The sequence below is a fragment of the Melospiza melodia genome, chromosome 2 (genome assembly GCF_035770615.1).
Source record: "Melospiza melodia melodia isolate bMelMel2 chromosome 2, bMelMel2.pri, whole genome shotgun sequence".
Lineage (NCBI taxonomy): Eukaryota > Metazoa > Chordata > Aves > Passeriformes > Passerellidae > Melospiza > Melospiza melodia.
This window is the reverse complement of record NC_086195.1, coordinates 6,060,220-6,076,514: the sequence shown is the minus strand read 5'-3', so window position 1 is coordinate 6,076,514 and position 16,295 is coordinate 6,060,220. Positions and strand designations below refer to the sequence as shown.

The 16,295-nt window shown below is 47.7% G+C and overlaps 1 protein-coding gene across 1 annotated transcript; it reads left to right on the top strand.

The window, feature by feature from the left end:
• Positions 1–2,917: 2,917 nt before the first annotated feature.
• SIK1 (salt inducible kinase 1) lies at positions 2,918–15,974 on the top strand. The gene is made up of 13 exons (XM_063181522.1): positions 2,918–3,085; positions 3,871–3,987; positions 6,582–6,645; positions 6,846–7,007; positions 7,302–7,426; positions 7,541–7,664; positions 8,605–8,828; positions 9,095–9,244; positions 9,832–9,954; positions 10,201–10,426; positions 11,109–11,384; positions 11,893–12,127; positions 12,917–15,974. The coding sequence occupies exons 1-13, from the start codon at positions 2,933–2,935 to the stop codon at positions 13,341–13,343; spliced, it is 2,406 nt and encodes an 801-aa protein (XP_063037592.1). The 5' UTR covers positions 2,918–2,932; the 3' UTR covers positions 13,344–15,974.
• The last annotated feature ends 321 nt before the right edge of the window (positions 15,975–16,295 follow it).

Below are 16,295 nucleotides of genomic sequence, written 5' to 3'. Positions count from 1 at the left end.
GACAGTGTGGGTTCTGTGTATAAGGTGTTGTTTCTCCATTTTTTTCTAAGAGAAAGAGCCCGCAGTGTAAAAACTAAAACTTCACCAAAACATCCTGACACATCTCTCTCAAACACATTGATGTAACACAGCTCATGGATCACGTAAATTGATTTATGCAGAGCACCACATCTTCCTCAGCCCACCTTAAAATTTACAAAAATTGACAAAAAGCTTGCTTTCCTCCCCTAGCACATCCATCTTTGAACCCTCTAGGAGCCATCCAGGACCTTAAGGAGAACATCAACAACAAGCGAAAATCTCAGAATCACAGAATTGTCAGGGTTGGAGGGACACATCCAGGTGGGTCTGGAATGTCTCCAGAGAGGGAACTCTGTGTTCTCCCTGGGCAACTGTTCCTGAGCTCTGGCACCTCCATGGAAAGAAATTCTTCCCCATGTTGAGGTGGAATTTCTTGTGGTTTATTTAAAATAAACCACATTGCTCCTCATCCTGATGCTGGGCACCACTGAAGAGTCTGGGACCATCCTCCTGGCTCTCACTTTGGAGATATTTGCATGCGCTGATTAGATCCCCTCTCCATCTTCTCTTTGAAGAGATTTTTACTGAGTGCTTTGAAATTTTCAGTGTGAAGCAGAGCTGCAGCTTTTATACCTTATTTCCAGCAGTCTGGCAAATCCAATTTGTATGGTGGCCCTGGATGGAAGAGCAGGGCCACCTCCCAGTGTGCCAGGGGCTGTGATGGTCAGGGGAGAGGCTCAGACTGAGAGGGAGAGTTTTCCAGTCAGAAACCCATCTCCTGGCTGAAGAACTACCTGTCTGAAAAGAGCCTAGACCGACTGCAATAGAGAAGATAAAGCTGAAAAACATATGGCAGGCATCATTCAAGACTTATTTTTGAGATTAGACTGGAATTTGACTCCAAGTGTACAAACATTTTTGTCACCCGCTGCGTGGAGGCTGAAGATCTCCCTGTTTGAACCCTGTGCATCTGCTGTTCCACATCTGACCTTGAGAGGAGTCTCTTGGCTGAGGTTCAGTCCTATACAACATCCTTAAGCCTTGTTGTGCCAAAGGGAAATTTCCCAAGCCTCCCTTCCACCCTGAGCAGGGGTAATGGCACTGCAGGTGTTATTCTGAGTGCTGAGTTGCAATAGCATCACAAATATGGGGGACGTGGACTCAATGGAGAGAGCCCAGAGGGGGCCACCAGGATGATCAGAGGGATGGAGCACCTCTGCTATGAGGAAAGGCTGAGAGAATTGGGATTGTTCAGCCTGGAAAAGAGAAGCTTCAGAGTGACCTATTTGCAGCCTTCCGGCACCTGAAGGGAGCTGAAAAGAGAGACGGAGACAGACTATATACAAGGACAGGGGGCAATGGCTTCAAATTGATAGAAGGTATGTTTAGGTTAGATATCAGGAAGAAATTCTTTACTGTGAGGGTAGTGAGACACCAGAGCAGGTTGCCCAGAAAAGTTGTGGCTGCCCCATCCCTGGAGGTGTTCAAGGTGAGGCTGGATGAGGCTCTGTGCAACCTGGTCTAGTGGAAGGCATCCCTGACCATGGCAGGACAGCGGGACTGAAGGATCTTTACGATCCCTTCCAACCCAAACCATCCCGTGATTTTATATACACACACACACACACACACACACACACACACATATATATATATTCTTTATTATTACTTTTGCTGCTGTCAGCACCCAGCTGCTCAACACAGAGGGCTGCTGTACCCAGACCGGGGTGTCCCCAGCATCCCCTCTGCAGCCTCCCCTCCATCACACGCAGGAAAGCAGGGGCAGGGAAGCCGCCCTGGCGCAGGGACAGGCGGGTGCGTTTGCTGCTGCAGGCACAGTGCGAAGGGTGCGGTGCATGCAGAGCCCCCCATGCCTCGGGACCGGGGAGAGCCGCTCCCCTGCAGGGCTGCAGCCGCGCTGTTCCTGCCGCCAGCGGGACTTCCCCATCTCGCTGCGGCTGGGGACACCGGCACCCCCGCCGGTCACCGGGGGGTCACCAGCTCCAGGTGCTGTCGCCGGGGCGGCGCCGCAATCGCGACATCCCCGCGCTGCCGGGGACGCCCCGTCGGGAGCCGCCGCCACTCCGGGGAGCGACCCCGCCGGGAGGGCGGGCCGGGCCGGGCCGGGCCGGGCCGGGGGGCGGGCAGGAGACCCCCGACCCCCCCTCATCCCTGCCTCCCCCCGCCCTGACGTCACCGCCCCCCCGGGTCTCCCGGGCGACGGCTCCATCAGCGCCCGCGTCAGCGCCGCCCGTTCCCTGGCAACGTCCCGGTGTCTCCGCTCCCCTCCAGCCCCGCGCCCGGCCGCGCGTCTCGCTGGCGTCAAAGTGACGTCAATGGGCCCGTCTCGGCTTTCGGCGGTGGGCGGGGGAAGAGGCGGGCGGGGCGGGCGGTGCGCGCATGGAGGCGAGGGGCGGGCAGGGCGGGGGGCCGGGACATCCCGCGTGGTGCCGCCTGCCCCCCGGAGCGCGCTCGCCCCGCCGCACTCGCTCGCTCGCTCGCTCGCTCACTCGCACGCGCGGCCGCCCGCCCTCACAGCCCTGCGCGCCCGCCAGGTACGAGGCGGCTCCAGCGCCGCTCCGCCGGGCTCTGCGCGGCCGCGGGGGGAGCGGGGCCGGCGGCGGCGGCGCGGACGGGGCGGGCAGGGCCGGCGGAGCGGAGCGCGGCTCACGGTGCCGTGTCCGTGCGGGCGCTCCCGTCCTGAGGCGCTGCCGTGTCCGTGCGGGCGCTCCCGTCCTGAGGCGCTGCCGTGTCCGGGCGGGCTCTGCGCGGATGCTCCCGTCCTGAGGCGCTGCCGTGTCCCTGCGGGCGGGCTCTGCGCGGATGCTCCCGTCCTGAGGCGCTGCCGTGTCCGTGCAGGTGCTGCGCCGATGCTGCCGTCCTGAGGCGCTGCCCGCTCCCCGCCTGAGCCATGGTGATCATGTCGGAGTTCGCCTCGGCGCCCGCGGCCGCGCACGGCCAGCAGCGGCCCCTGCGAGTCGGCTTCTACGACATCGAGAGGACCCTGGGGAAAGGCAACTTCGCCGTGGTCAAGCTGGCCCGGCACAGGGTGACCAAGACGCAGGTGGGTGCGCGGGGCCGGCGCTCGGGGCGCGGGGAGCGGGCGCGCAGCCCCGCGGGTGATGCCGCGCTCCGCGGGACAGCGGCTGCGAGTTCTGCCGCCGTGTGGAATTGAAAGTCGGCAAGAATGCCTGCAAAAAACCCAGCTCCCGCAGTTCTGTGGTACCGTAACTCTGTTGAGTTACTCTCAGTTTGCTAGAAACGCCGTGCAAATTAATGATCTCTTGAATGCTTCAGGCTTTTTGGTTTTTGAGGGTTTTTTTTGTTTTTTTTTAGTTTTTTTTTTTTTGTTTTTTTTTTTTTCATTCAGTGGTCTTCAAGAACAAAGAACCCGGGGTCTTATTTGCAGAAATAATTTTTTCCTGGACGTGCAGCCGTATTTATATTTCTGGTGCATGTCAAAACTGCCTCAGCCACTACAGCAGGAGATAGTCTGTTACAGGGATCTGTTTTTCACTGGCATGGGACGGATTAAAAGATTTACAGAATCCTGTCCAGTGCTAATTTCTGCAGTTCTGTTCGCTACCTTACGTGTAATCCTTTGACGTAGAAAAGGAAAACGAAAACGTTCTGTGCCGTGAATTCTGTGCAGTTCAGAAAAACAGAATCAGCTTTGTCAAGTCTGTGCTTTAAAAGCTACTTTAAAAGCTACTTTACTTGGATTTTGTGAGTGGTGTGTTCGTGCGGGGGTGTGTCTTTTTTTTTGTTGTTTTTTATTAAGGTATCTTAACAGTGAGAGTACCTGTTTTGTAATACCTGGGGTTGTTTTGTTATTATTTAAATTTGCAGGTTGCAATAAAAATAATAGACAAGACAAGGTTAGACCCAAGCAACCTGGAGAAGATTTATAGAGAAGTTCAGATAATGAAGCTTTTGAATCATCCCCACATTATCAAGCTATATCAGGTAAGAGTCCACCTTTGAAGTGCAGCACGTAGATCAAATATGCTTGTGGTCTCTTGCATGTGATTTTTGCATCTAATATTTGTAGAGGGAAAGCATGTTGAAATAGTGAAATACTTTTTGAAATGCATTTGAAGTAAACTGGATGTCTTCAAAGTCATTCTTCATTCTTTGAACAAGATTCTGGTGTTAGACAGCTTTTTGACAAAATCCATTGTAAAATTTACAAAGTTGAAGCCAGGCTGACGTTTGTTTCAGATTGAGGAATGGGTTAGCTGAACTTCTATCATTAACTTGCTTTTCCTACCTCATCTGCTTTTCCCAGTTTAGAGGACTGGAACTTCTTACTGCTTTAGATGAGAGGAAGACTTAAACTCACATTGGGTGGTAGAGAAGGAAGCACTAAAGTTGAGTTTGCCTTAAGTGGAAGGGATTTAAAATCACCAACAATTAAACCAAATGAATCCAAGTAGAAAGTCTAAGTGGAAACTTAATCAAAGAATTAGATTAGTGAAAATGGAAAAGGTGGTAAATGTTGGTTTCTTAGAATATGTCCAAAAATCACCTGTTTGATTGTTCTGTTGCAGTTTGTGTAGTTTTGAAAGTGTATTTTAAGTATCTTTCCCCTGCAGAGTTTCACAACGTGAATTTTGGTTTAGATTTGTTTAGTTTCTGCACTGATGGATATTTTTAACCGTGGGAACAAATGAATGTGTTGTGCAGAAAGCAGGATCACATTTGTCTTGTGAGCAAGGGCTGCTTTGCAAATTCTAAACGTTAGATCTACGTAGCCTTTGGTGTAAGTTCCTCTCAATCATTTAAACAATGCTTTGTGGATTTAAGGTGACAGAACAGCTTGGGTTGGAAGGGACCTTTAAAGGTCATCTGGTGCAAGCCCCTGCCATGAGCAGGGCAGAGCTGTCAGTCTTTCTGGACCTGTCTAAAAGGGCAGAGGGGAGAAAGGTGGAGATGGGATGAAGCAGCAGGTCTGAAAGTCCATGTGCAGTAGTAAACACTAATATCAGCTGTGATCTTATTGCTGGCTTTGTTAGCTTAAATAAATAAAAAAGAAAAAAAAAGTTTAATTAACATGTAAGGCTGAAGAGCCAGTAAGGCAGGTGCTTAGGCAAGGCATTATTTTAAAAGACCTTGACACACATGAAGTGTTTGTATTTATAGTGTTAGCCATCATAACAAGAATGATTCTGTGTTGAGGGCTGACGTCAGGGTTGCCCACGGGGCAGTATAGGACACACAGAAACATTCTAACAGTTCGGTTGAGTTCATTTCGGTGGAATGATGTGGGTGAAAATACTGTTTCAGAGCATTTAGAAAAGCAGGTTAAATTCCATCTCGTTGAACCACTTCACTTGATGCAGCAGGTGACGTTGGTAGGGGACCATAATTTCGTTTCAGTGAAGTTCTCTTTTCTTTGTTGTTGTTACTGATGCTTTACCTGTTTGATGGAGGCTGAGAAGCAGAGATGGAATTAGATGACATACCAGTGTAGGGTGTGTGTTCTTGTATTATTTCATCATTGTTTTAGTTTCAGCACCAGGTCTTAATTTCATTCAGCTGGCAAGTTTCCCAGAACACTTTCCTTCAGTTTTTTAAATTGGGAACCTCTCTTCCTTTGCTCCTTGTTTGTTTATTTTCATTTCGCGTCTGTGTGTACTTGTAGTGAGGGGAAGACAAGAGTCTTTGAAAAAGGTTACATGTTGGGAGCCTGGAAGTTACAGCCTTTGAAGTAGAATTGAGGCTTTTTGGATTGTTAACCTGTTGTGAGCCTCCTGCTTCAAAACAAAGTATCTGCTCGTGAGAGGGAAATGTTTCCAGGGAAATGTTGCATTCTGAAACACAACATTTCAAAGGTGTGCTGCGGCGACTGAAGATGAACTTGGAAACGCTCAGCATCTCTCATTCATCATTTGGATTTTAGTTATTCTTTTTTATTTTCTTCCAAAGGCAATTATTGTGAAATATCAAAGCAAGTTGATACTAGATTGATAGGCAATATATTGACAGTTGTTGATGTGCATCAAGCACTGCTGTTACACAAACAGCAGCCTGTTATCACTTGCACAGGAGGCTCCCCATGTCCCAGCCAGCTCCAAACAGGAGCAGGGGGTCTGATACCACTTCTTGCTTTGTCCAGCTTGCAGCTAGCCCTGCTGATCTGAGCCCCCCCACTAGCCTTGAAACAAAGAAAACTTTAGATAAACTTCTACGTTTCTTTGCTCAGAATATGTCATAAAACTATATATGCATATTTTAACAAAAGGAGAGTGTATGAAATTATCTAAACACTCATCTGCTCTCTTACAGAGATTAGGTGGCTTGGTAATGGTGAGAAGAACAATGGCCTGGGAAGCCATTGTATAATGTAGGCACATAAGCCTTGATTTGTTATCTTTTTCATTACCAGTTTGCTTGGAAAGAACTCTGTGATGCAAAATTGGATGCTTTTACTGCCAGCTGCTGCAGCAAATATGAATTTGAATGGATATGTTTGAGAATTCACATAGAAAAATAAATGAAACTATAGAGCTCTGGTTATTTTTTTTTTTTTCAAATTGTGTTCTTTCATGTCTTCACAGGTTATGGAGACAAAGGATATGCTGTACATTGTTACTGAGTTTGCAAAGAATGGAGAAATGTTTGGTAAGTCCTCACTGACAGAGCTCACAGTTCCTTAGATTTAGAAACCCATGGCTTTACTTTGTCATTCCTGAGTAACAGATACATTCTGATTAAAAACCTGGGGCTTGTGTTGTCAGCTGTCAAACAGCAAGCACAGCACCTGCAGGATTATGACAAATTTCCTCGGGGTGTTTCTAAATCCTCTCTGATTTTGACTGCAGATCACCTGACCTCCAACGGGCACCTGAGCGAGAGCGAAGCACGGAAGAAGTTCTGGCAGATTCTCTCAGCTGTGGAATATTGTCACAGCCACCACATCGTGCACAGGGATCTCAAAACAGAGAACCTCCTGCTGGATGCTAACATGAATATCAAATTAGCAGGTACTAGGAAATAGGAGGTCACTTTATAAAGAACATCGGGCGTGTTGTTTAGACATTTGGGTTTCCCTAGGATGATCCTGTAAATGTGTTTGTGTTTCTGTAAGTGAAAATAAAACAAAGAGTTACAGATATTTCTTGGAACAGATTTTGTGAACAGAAGGGAGTAGCTTAAATGAACAGGCAGAAAACAAAGCAACACATCTGTTCCTTTCTCTCCATTTTTCTGCTACTTCTGAAATATTAGTATGTGGTTGAGTGTTGTTGTCTTACCCCAGATTTTCACCATTATTTCAGACTTTGGCTTTGGAAACTTTTACAAGTCGGGAGAGCCCCTCTCCACTTGGTGTGGAAGCCCACCCTATGCAGCTCCAGAAGTTTTCGAAGGCAAAGAATATGAAGGACCTCACCTTGACATATGGGTGAGCTTGCTGTTCCTCAGAAACTGCATTTCACACCTTGTGAGGGTCTGTGGGACTTCAGAATCGTTGCTTTTCCTGGAGTCACTCATGTGCTGTGCTGTTTTCTATTGGCAGAGCCTTGGGGTGGTTCTGTACGTCCTTGTCTGCGGTTCTCTGCCTTTTGATGGACCCAATTTACCAACTCTGAGGCAAAGAGTGCTGGAGGGGCGGTTCCGCATCCCCTACTTCATGTCCGAAGGTGCTTTTATTTCAGATCCTTAATGTTAGAACAGGTGCTATAAAGGAGTAGCTATCCAGTTTGCAGCTGGCAATTATTTTGTTTTTTATGTATCCAGTAGTTTCTGTAGGACAGAAGATGTTTTCTTTTCTGGGATCTGCTTTGTGGTGCATCTAAAAAGCTGTACTTTCCTTTCTTAGAATATCCCTATGGATTACAAAAATACTTGACTCCCTAGCTGGAGTAATAATCACTCAGAAAAGAGAGAAAACAGGATTTTAATGAGACTAGCCTGCAATGCTGACATAGGTGTAGTTCTCCTAAGATATTTTAGCCATGCAGAAGGGATGTTCCAGTGTGGCTGTGCTGCCAAGGAGAGCAGGAATAGGGGAGTCGGCAGTGTTTCCTGAGAACTCCAACAGTCTGATGAGAAACGTGAAACTGAAGAGTGTTATCACCTCTCTCTGATTTGGTTTCAAAACCAAGTGAACGTGCCTCTGTTGTCACGTGGAGATAACTGCTGAAGTCTGAAGTTTATCAGTTATGGCCATGAACAGCTTTATTTCCTGGTTATAAGTAAATAAGCAATATAGGGCCAAGACCAGGAAGTTGTATGTGATGGGGTTCTGTGCTAAGTTCTGACCTATTTTATGTGCATGTAATGCCATCAAACCTGCATCCTCTCAAAACCAGCTCTTACACATGGTGCAAGGCCACCTGGTATCCAGTACAGCTTCATTTCCTGCAGGGAGATATTGTTTTTGTGATATGCACGTGAACGTCTTTTGTGCTGTCTGGGATATCTGATAGTCAGATCAGTCATCAGCTGCACCCAAACATTTAATTCCTGTTTTCATAGGCATCTTACACTGTTGCTGGGAAGTGTTCTTAGCAGTGACCTGGGGCTGGGCTGTTACATTTTTGCCCCTTGCTCATGAGTTTGTCTTTCTTCGTCACCCAGACTGTGAAACACTAATCCGACGGATGCTGGTTGTGGACCCAACCAAGCGGATAACCATCTCCCAGATCAAGCAGCACAAGTGGATGCAGGCTGACCCCTCCCTTCAGCAGCAGCAGTCCTTGTCCTTCTCCATGCAAAACTACAACTCCAACCTGGGTGACTACAACGAGCAGGTCCTCGGGATCATGCAAACCCTTGGCATTGACAGGCAGAGGACTGTGGAGGTGAGTTCTTGCCCTTTAGATACATCTCCACCAGATACATCTCTTGCTCTTTAGATACCTCTCCAGTGACCACCAGAATGCCAGTGGTGCACTCATGGGTCATTCAATGAGTGGCCTTGATCTGGTGTCACAGCATAAAATCTTCACTGCCCTTCTGGATTTTGCTTGGATTTTGAGCATGCTACTCTGAGCCCTTAGCGATGAGTTTTGGCTGCTTACATCCTGAGTTACCTGTGACTCAAAAAGGCCCTTCCAATGTCTTCCAGTCCCTGCAGAACAGCAGCTACAACCATTTTGCTGCCATTTATTACCTGCTGCTGGAGCGCCTGAAGGAGTACCGGAGCAGCCAGGTGTCCACTCGGCCGGCAGCCGGCCGGCAGCCGCGGCCCCGGAGCTCCGAGATCACCAACGCTGAGGTGAGCGCAGGCACCTCTGCATCTCCCTTTCATGCAGCTGCCAAGCTTCTGAAAACTATTTCTGATAGTAGTGCCCTCTGACAGGACACAGCCTGCTGTTCTTCAGCAGGAGGCTGAGTGAATATTAATGCCCTGTTTCCTAGCAAGTGACCGCGGGTCATGGTCCAAAGAATAGTCTGCCTCCAGTGCAGGTCAATAATGAGCCACAGGATTAGACTTCTCAAGGAAATCTGCCCTTTTAGGCATGGCTTGGTTACGCTTCTTTGTTGCATATCCTGTAGAAGTACTCCATGAGTCACTTAATGTGTTTTTCTGACATTCATTTTATTTTCTTCGCCCCCATCCCCTTTAAAGTGTGGTTTGGGTGCCTCTGCAAATTGCACTTCCAGTTAAATTGCCTGACTTAGGAGGAGGAGGAGTTCTGTGTTTGTGTTGGCATTGATGGATTAGCTTTGTTCATTTTCATAGAAAGCATGAGGAGAGAGCTTGCAGGGAAGGTGACTCTGAAATTCTGTGACTCCAGTATCTGAAAAGTCACGTGGAACTGCAGTGTGTGTGATGGCTTCTGTGCATTGCTCTCTCTCCAGATGCCTCAGGACACTCTCACTAGTGAAACCCTGCGATCATCTCTGCTTTACCAGCAACCTCAGAGCCTGATTCAGCCATCCTTGCAGGCAGAAATGGACTGTGACATAAGCAACCCATTACAGGTTGGTGTTCCCTGATAAACTCTGTGTTGCTTCTTTTTTTCTCATTGTTCTGCCAATCCACAACAATGGGGGTTGTGACTTTTGTTCTCTCCCTCCTATGTTTGGTTTGGCATTTGGACACATTGTCACGTAGCGTCTCAAACAATATTCCTACTGGAGAAATGCCATAGAATTGTGGAGGGCATTAAAAGGTAGTGCAGAAATAAGGAAAAGACCCTGAAGTCTGTGGTCTGGCATGTTTTCCAGCCTGTGTTCTTCCCCGTGGACACCAACTTCAACGGGCTCTTCCGGAACCGCTCCATCTCCCCGAACAGCCTGCTGGAGACCACCATCAGCGAGGAAGTGAGGCAAGAGAAGGAGCTGGAAGATGAAATTAAGGCATATGACCACCCCATCTGCATCCCTAGCAACACCAGCAGGAGGCACACCCTGGCAGAAGTGACCACCCATTTCTATCAGCATGTCCCTCCATGTAAGTAAGTCTGGGAGAGATGAAGGGTGTCTGTAGGTAAGGGAAAAGAGCAGAGAAGGAGTGCCATAGAGCCCAGATGCTGAGGGAGAGTGTGCTGATTTCACCTTGACTAGGGTTGGAAAGCCTAGAAAAGAGGTTTGTTTTCTGCCCTCCAGTTCTGCCTTCCTACAGATAAGCAGGGCCCTTAGGGAAGAGAAGTTGTGCTGTTGTATTTCACCTAGATCTCTTCAGAGGGGAGCATGCTCACAAGCAGGTCACAAACCTGGTCTGCTTGCTTCTGCTGTTGTACTAGGGGAGGAAAAAGTGCCTGAATTTAACAAAAAACACCTCACTGATTGAGTTTGGTACATACCCAGACCCTGTGAACCAACTAAATAAGCACAACTGTTCACAAAACAGTAATCCTGGTTGTGCTAAAAAACACTGTGTGCCTGATCCAGCACTGCCTGGTGATGCTGGTGCTGCTGGCCAGCTGGACAGGAGCCCAAACTGAGGTTATTTGTTGATTTGTTGACCCCTTGCTGGAGTCAAGCCCTGGGACAACAGGAGTTGCTGGACACCTCTCCAGCTCGAGGCTGTTTATTAGTGCCAGTGTAGCTGGGCAGAAGGCTCTGATGTCATGTTTGTTCCTTCCTGTACTCATCTTGGGAATGTTCTTTCTCTCCTTCCTTCCCTTCCATAGGTATAGTCATTTCCTCCTCTGCCAGCCCCACAGAGGGAACTAGCTCAGACAGCTGCCTTACTTCATCTTCAAATGACAGCTCAGTGGCCCTGAGCAGCTGTTTGGCAGGTCAAGTAATGACAGGGAGCCCGGCCACAGCGAGGATGACGTCGCCTTTCCTCGCTTCCCAGTCTGACGCTCCCGTGTTACAAGTCCAGGGCTGCATGGGAGGTGCTTCTCTCCTGCCTGTCAGCTTCCAAGAAGGAAGGCGAGCATCTGATACCTCATTAACTCAAGGTAATGCCTTCCTGGCCTTGTTGCTGGGGAGTTGCACCCTCCCAAAGCCACTAGGAAAGGGTAGGGTGCAGGGAGACTTGCTGCCCATTAGTGTCACACTGAGGCTGGACACCTGGATATTCTGCCTCCTGTGTTCATGGGCCCTGAGGGAGGGTGGGATGCCCTGGGGAAAGGTTCTCAGACACTGATTCAGCCTGCCCATGGAGATATTTCTGCTGCCGTGAGTGGGATGGCAGGCTCCACCTTCCTCCTAAAATACGGAGCGTACAACGTCATGATTTCTCTCAGGCTTTTCCTTTGCCATGCACATCCATCTGCACAAGGGTGCAGCTGTCCCAGTCCCTGTTTCACTACCTGAATCCTGCTCTGACCACCAGGCAGAGGGTGAACTGGAGCCTCTTCCAACCCAGTTCTCCCACCCAGGAAGGCAGTGCCCAGAAAGGCTGATCTGTACTGTAGGCAAGCAGGAGGAGGATTAAAGTGCATTTCTTTTCCTCGTGTCCCACAGGCTTGAAGGCTTTTAGGCAGCAGCTGCGGAAGAACGCTCGAGCCAAGGGGTTCCTCGGCTTGAATAAAATCAAAGGCTTTGCTCGGCAGGTGTGTCAGTCCTCCTCCTCCTCTCGGGCAGCAAGGAGTGCCATGAGCCCTTTCCAGCACACGCAGCCCAACACCTGCTTGTACAGCAGCAGCGGGAGCAGCAGAGAGGGGAGAAGCCTCCTGGAGGAGGTGCTGCAGCAGCAGAGGTGAGGGAGGAGCTTTGGTGCCTTTTCATTGCGTTTGCTTTGGGTTAAGGGCAAGCAAGGAGGGGTAAACACAGCAAAAGAGGTTGGGGGTTTGGTCACTGGGGGTTCCTGCCATCCATCTTTGCTGTGTGGCAGTGGGTAAACTGCTCGGCTTCCTTTGTGGCTTCCTGCCCTGGCACATGTAACATAGGACGTGCAATTCCACTCAAAAATCTCAATGTTCAAATATTTGGAGGTTGCTGAATTGAGAAGCAGTTTGGTAGTGTGGGGGAAAACATTGCTTCTCCCCTACTGCAAGCTGTGTTTTTCTTTGTTAGTTTTGGGAATGATTTCTTTCCTCCTCTGCCTCCTCCTGTAATTTTCCCATGGCAAGGAAGTGAGACCTTGTAATTTGGAAAAGTTACAGCCCACAAAGGAGGCACAGTTCCAGTGGCCTCAAATGTCATGTGTGGTGGCACCTCTTCATTCCCATAGAAGTGAGATGGAAAATTGAGCTTCCGGTTTATCTGCACACATTGTCTCTAGAACATCTATTATTAGGTGGCCAAATCGTGACCAGATAAACTTGGTTGTGACAGTTGCCCTCTGACAGAAGGGGTTGGGAATTCTGACAGAATGAGGGAAAGCCTGGCACAGGCAGCTTGCTTTGATTGTGCTGGCTGGGCTAAGGAGGGGTTTGATAGAAGGAAACAAAGGGGAAAGTTATCGTCAAGGTTAGGGGCAAGAAAGGAGGGAATAGAACATGGAATAGGAATAGAACTAACCTCTTTCCTCTTGGATTTTGTTCAGAATGCTCCAGTTCCAGCATCACCAACTACTCCACACAGCTTGTCCCCAGACCTCCCAGACACCCGCGGCAAGCAGCATCCCCTCCTCTGACGGAACCTGCAAAGCCTCCAACTCCATTCTGCTGTCGGAGCTGCAAAGAGAGAACTCCTTTGAGCTGGCCTTTGCTGGCAGCAGCCAACTGCTCCAACCTCATTTCCTGGGGCTGAGTGTGTCCCCAGTGTCATCAGCCGCTCACCTGCTGGACACTCACCTGTACATCAGCAGCAGCAGCAGCAGCAGCGCGGCCCCGCTGGCCGCCCCCTTCTCCCAGCAGCAGAGCTTCTCCACGCCATCCCCGAGCTATGACACTGTCACCCTGCAGCACGGGGACTGTGAGATGGAGGATCTGACTTCCAGCCAGCTGGGCAAGTTTGTGCTGGTCAAGTGAGAGCTTCGGGCTGCTCTCTTTGCAGGGGAGCTTTCACCGCTGCTCCGTGGCTGGCTGGCGGCGTGGGGACGAGTGACTCTCAGAAGCAATAAATTTTGAAGTATGTGAAGAGGCTGTCTGGCTCAGAAAGCTGGCAACTTTATAGGACTGAAACAAGCAATATGTATGTCTTTTTGCTTCTACTATTCTTGCACTGAACAAATACGAATAGAAACTGATTTTTTTTTTTTTTTAAAAAGGAAAAAAAAATAATGATGGGGCAGATGGGTGGGGCATTTGTGGGGGCAGGGAGGGATGTGGCTGGGGAAGAACTCTTCGGTACTGTACTCAAGTCAGACCAATACAGCTCTGCTGTTATGCAAGATTAGCAGCTGTCAGTAGTGGTGACACAGCAGGGAGAGGCTTTTCAAAGAAGGGACCAGAGCCTCCCTTTTTCACAATATTCATTTATGGGTTTGTGAAGATGATTACCTCTTTAAAAAAAAAAAATAAACAGAAAACCAGTGGCATGCAGCATTATGCATTCATAGGAGACAAAAATGGAAGCATTGCCATTTGTTGTTTTTCCTTTTCCCTCCTGTTAACACTCATTTTATTTAAAGGAACCAACATCCCCATTCCACACCTCCCAGATACACATACTTTAAATGAAAACTGTGAACTTCTTGCTTGATACATCAGCTGGAAAAGCTCAGCATGCCCTTCTAATTAGTACAGAAGCAGTAACTATTGGAAATGTATCCCTTGGTAATCAGGATCCAAATTGCATAATGGCTGGTCTTTTGCAGGGATGTTTGTTTGGGAGTGGTGTGTGTGTACATACACACAGGTGCACACATGCCCATATTTTGTTGGTCTTGGTAATCTTTAGGAATCTTTTTATAAACTCTAAGTTTATTCATATTCTTGCCGAGGCACTGAGGAGGGAAGCAGCAGCACCTGTGGGGTAATGGGAAGGGTTTTCTTTTTAAAAAGCCCTCCTGGAGGTTGCCTACAAAGTTGCCTGAGGGGTATTTCTTAGTGCTGCACATCGTTATTTCCGCTGCTAATTATGTTTTTATGCATTTCATTATCAGGGTCCAAACAGAACTGACTCTTGGGGAAATGTGCAATATTGAGGTTATAATTATATACTGACAAAGACAAAAGGAATAGGCTAGAACAGAATTCTACTCTAATGGAGTACAGCTTTTTCTGAACAAAACTGTATTAAAAGTGAGTAAAACAGCACAATCTTTGGGTGTTTGTTTTTGGTTGGTTTGTTTTTTGGCATATTAGCAAAACAAGGTTTTGCATTAGGTAGGTGTTTTTTCGTATGGTTTTTAATGCTGTATATGTATATAAATAGGAAGCAGAAAACTATATAACACTAGTTATTTTTTATATTTTGTAATATGCTTCTGTTGTGTTTCTGGTATAAACCCCGAGTCCCCTCCTGAGGCAGACCATGACTTCTGTTGGTGTCAATAGAGGTTGTGCTGAGGTTTAAAGGGGAGGACAGGCTGTGCTCCTACAGACATGACTTGGGGAGTGCAGGCAAACTTTGGAAGCAGGTGAGCAGACAGTGAGACAGCTTGGCTGGGAGCTGCCATCCGAGTGTCAGAGTGTAGCTGCATTCTGTCTAAATGCTTAAAGGACCCATCTCCCTAGTATGACACAGGGTGCCTTCAAGTTACCTTGGCTTCGTGCAACCTGCAGTATTACACATTTGCAAATAATATAGAGACCTGTTTTGGTTTTTTTTTTGGGTTTTCTTTTTTGTTTGGTTTGTTTAGCTGTTTTTTTTTTTTTTTTAAGGAAAAAATAAAAAAGCCAAAGATTGACCAGGTTAATTGGTGGGAGTAGGAAGAGTTGAAGATGTCATGTGGCTCTGTCTGTGGCTCTCCATAAACAACCTCTTTATCTGTGTGTTATATCTGTGTGTCTGTATTGGTGCATCTCCAGCTTGCCACTGCTGCTCCATGGTCTGGAAGCTTCAAAGTGACAGAAAATTGCTCGAGTTGAACTCCTGTTAATGAGTGGTGCCTTGCAGCAGAGAAAACACCAAAGTCTCATGCTCATTTGTAGTGTGGGTTTAAAAGAAAACAAACAAACAACCCCCCAAAAAACCCAACCCAAAAAAGAGATTGCATGGAGATGGCTGGAGAGGAGGGCAAGAAGAAGCCAGCTTGTTACAAAGCAGCAACTTGGCCTTCAGTTTTGGAAGGGGTAGCACATGTACTTAAACCACAGAACTTCCTCCTCAGTTTGTGTTTTGTTTAATGCCATGGATCTAAAGGCCACAGATTCTTTGTTTCCTGTCCTGAGCAATGACAAGCACTTTACTTTCATAGTATTTTTTTTTCTTTTCCAATTGCTGTAGAACCTCTTTGGAATTATTGCTGGAGCAGAGGTCATTTTAAAAGTCTGGGGGTTTTTTTTGTAGATATCTTGACAGTGCTGTTCTGCAGACTGCAATGCAATAGGGTATTTAAAGACACTACGTGATTGGTTTAATTGAGATGTATAGTTTATTTTTTATCATGACTGAACAATCATTTTATTTCTTATGTTAAAATGAGAGGTGTACACCAAAATGATTAGTTGATGTGTTTTATTTAATATTTAAATAAAAAATGTTTTAAAATTGTTGTGATTCTGTGCAGTATCTTTACCCAGTGCACTTTTGATTTGCATAGTCAAGACTCATTTTCAAGCCAAACTCCATAGGACATTGCTGACACTTTCTATTACATCCTAAATGAAGAGGGATGGTGGGCCCACAAATCTGATAATGGAATATTGAGTGTTTTGCTGGTAGGCAATCTGTCTGAATTCACCAAGTCTGGGGTAATCGGGTTATAAAATGCAGCAGGACCAGAGGTCTGGGCAGTGGTGGTGTCACCAGATGGGGCCTCCCTCCCTCCCTCCCTCCCTCAGTGTCACCTTCAGCTGGGACAGCCCCAGCCAGAT

What these genes read in the sequence shown, in the direction of transcription:
- SIK1 (XM_063181522.1), top strand. Translation starts at nt 2,933, where the DNA reads ATGGTGATCATGTCGGAGTTCGCCTCGGCGCCCGCGGCCGCGCACGGC. An exon ending in ACATTATCAAGCTATATCAG is followed by an intron (nt 3,988 to 6,581) that starts GTAAGAGTCCAC and finishes ATGTCTTCACAG; the next exon opens with GTTATGGAGACAAAGGATAT. An exon ending in ACAGGCAGAGGACTGTGGAG is followed by an intron (nt 8,829 to 9,094) that starts GTGAGTTCTTGC and finishes AATGTCTTCCAG; the next exon opens with TCCCTGCAGAACAGCAGCTA.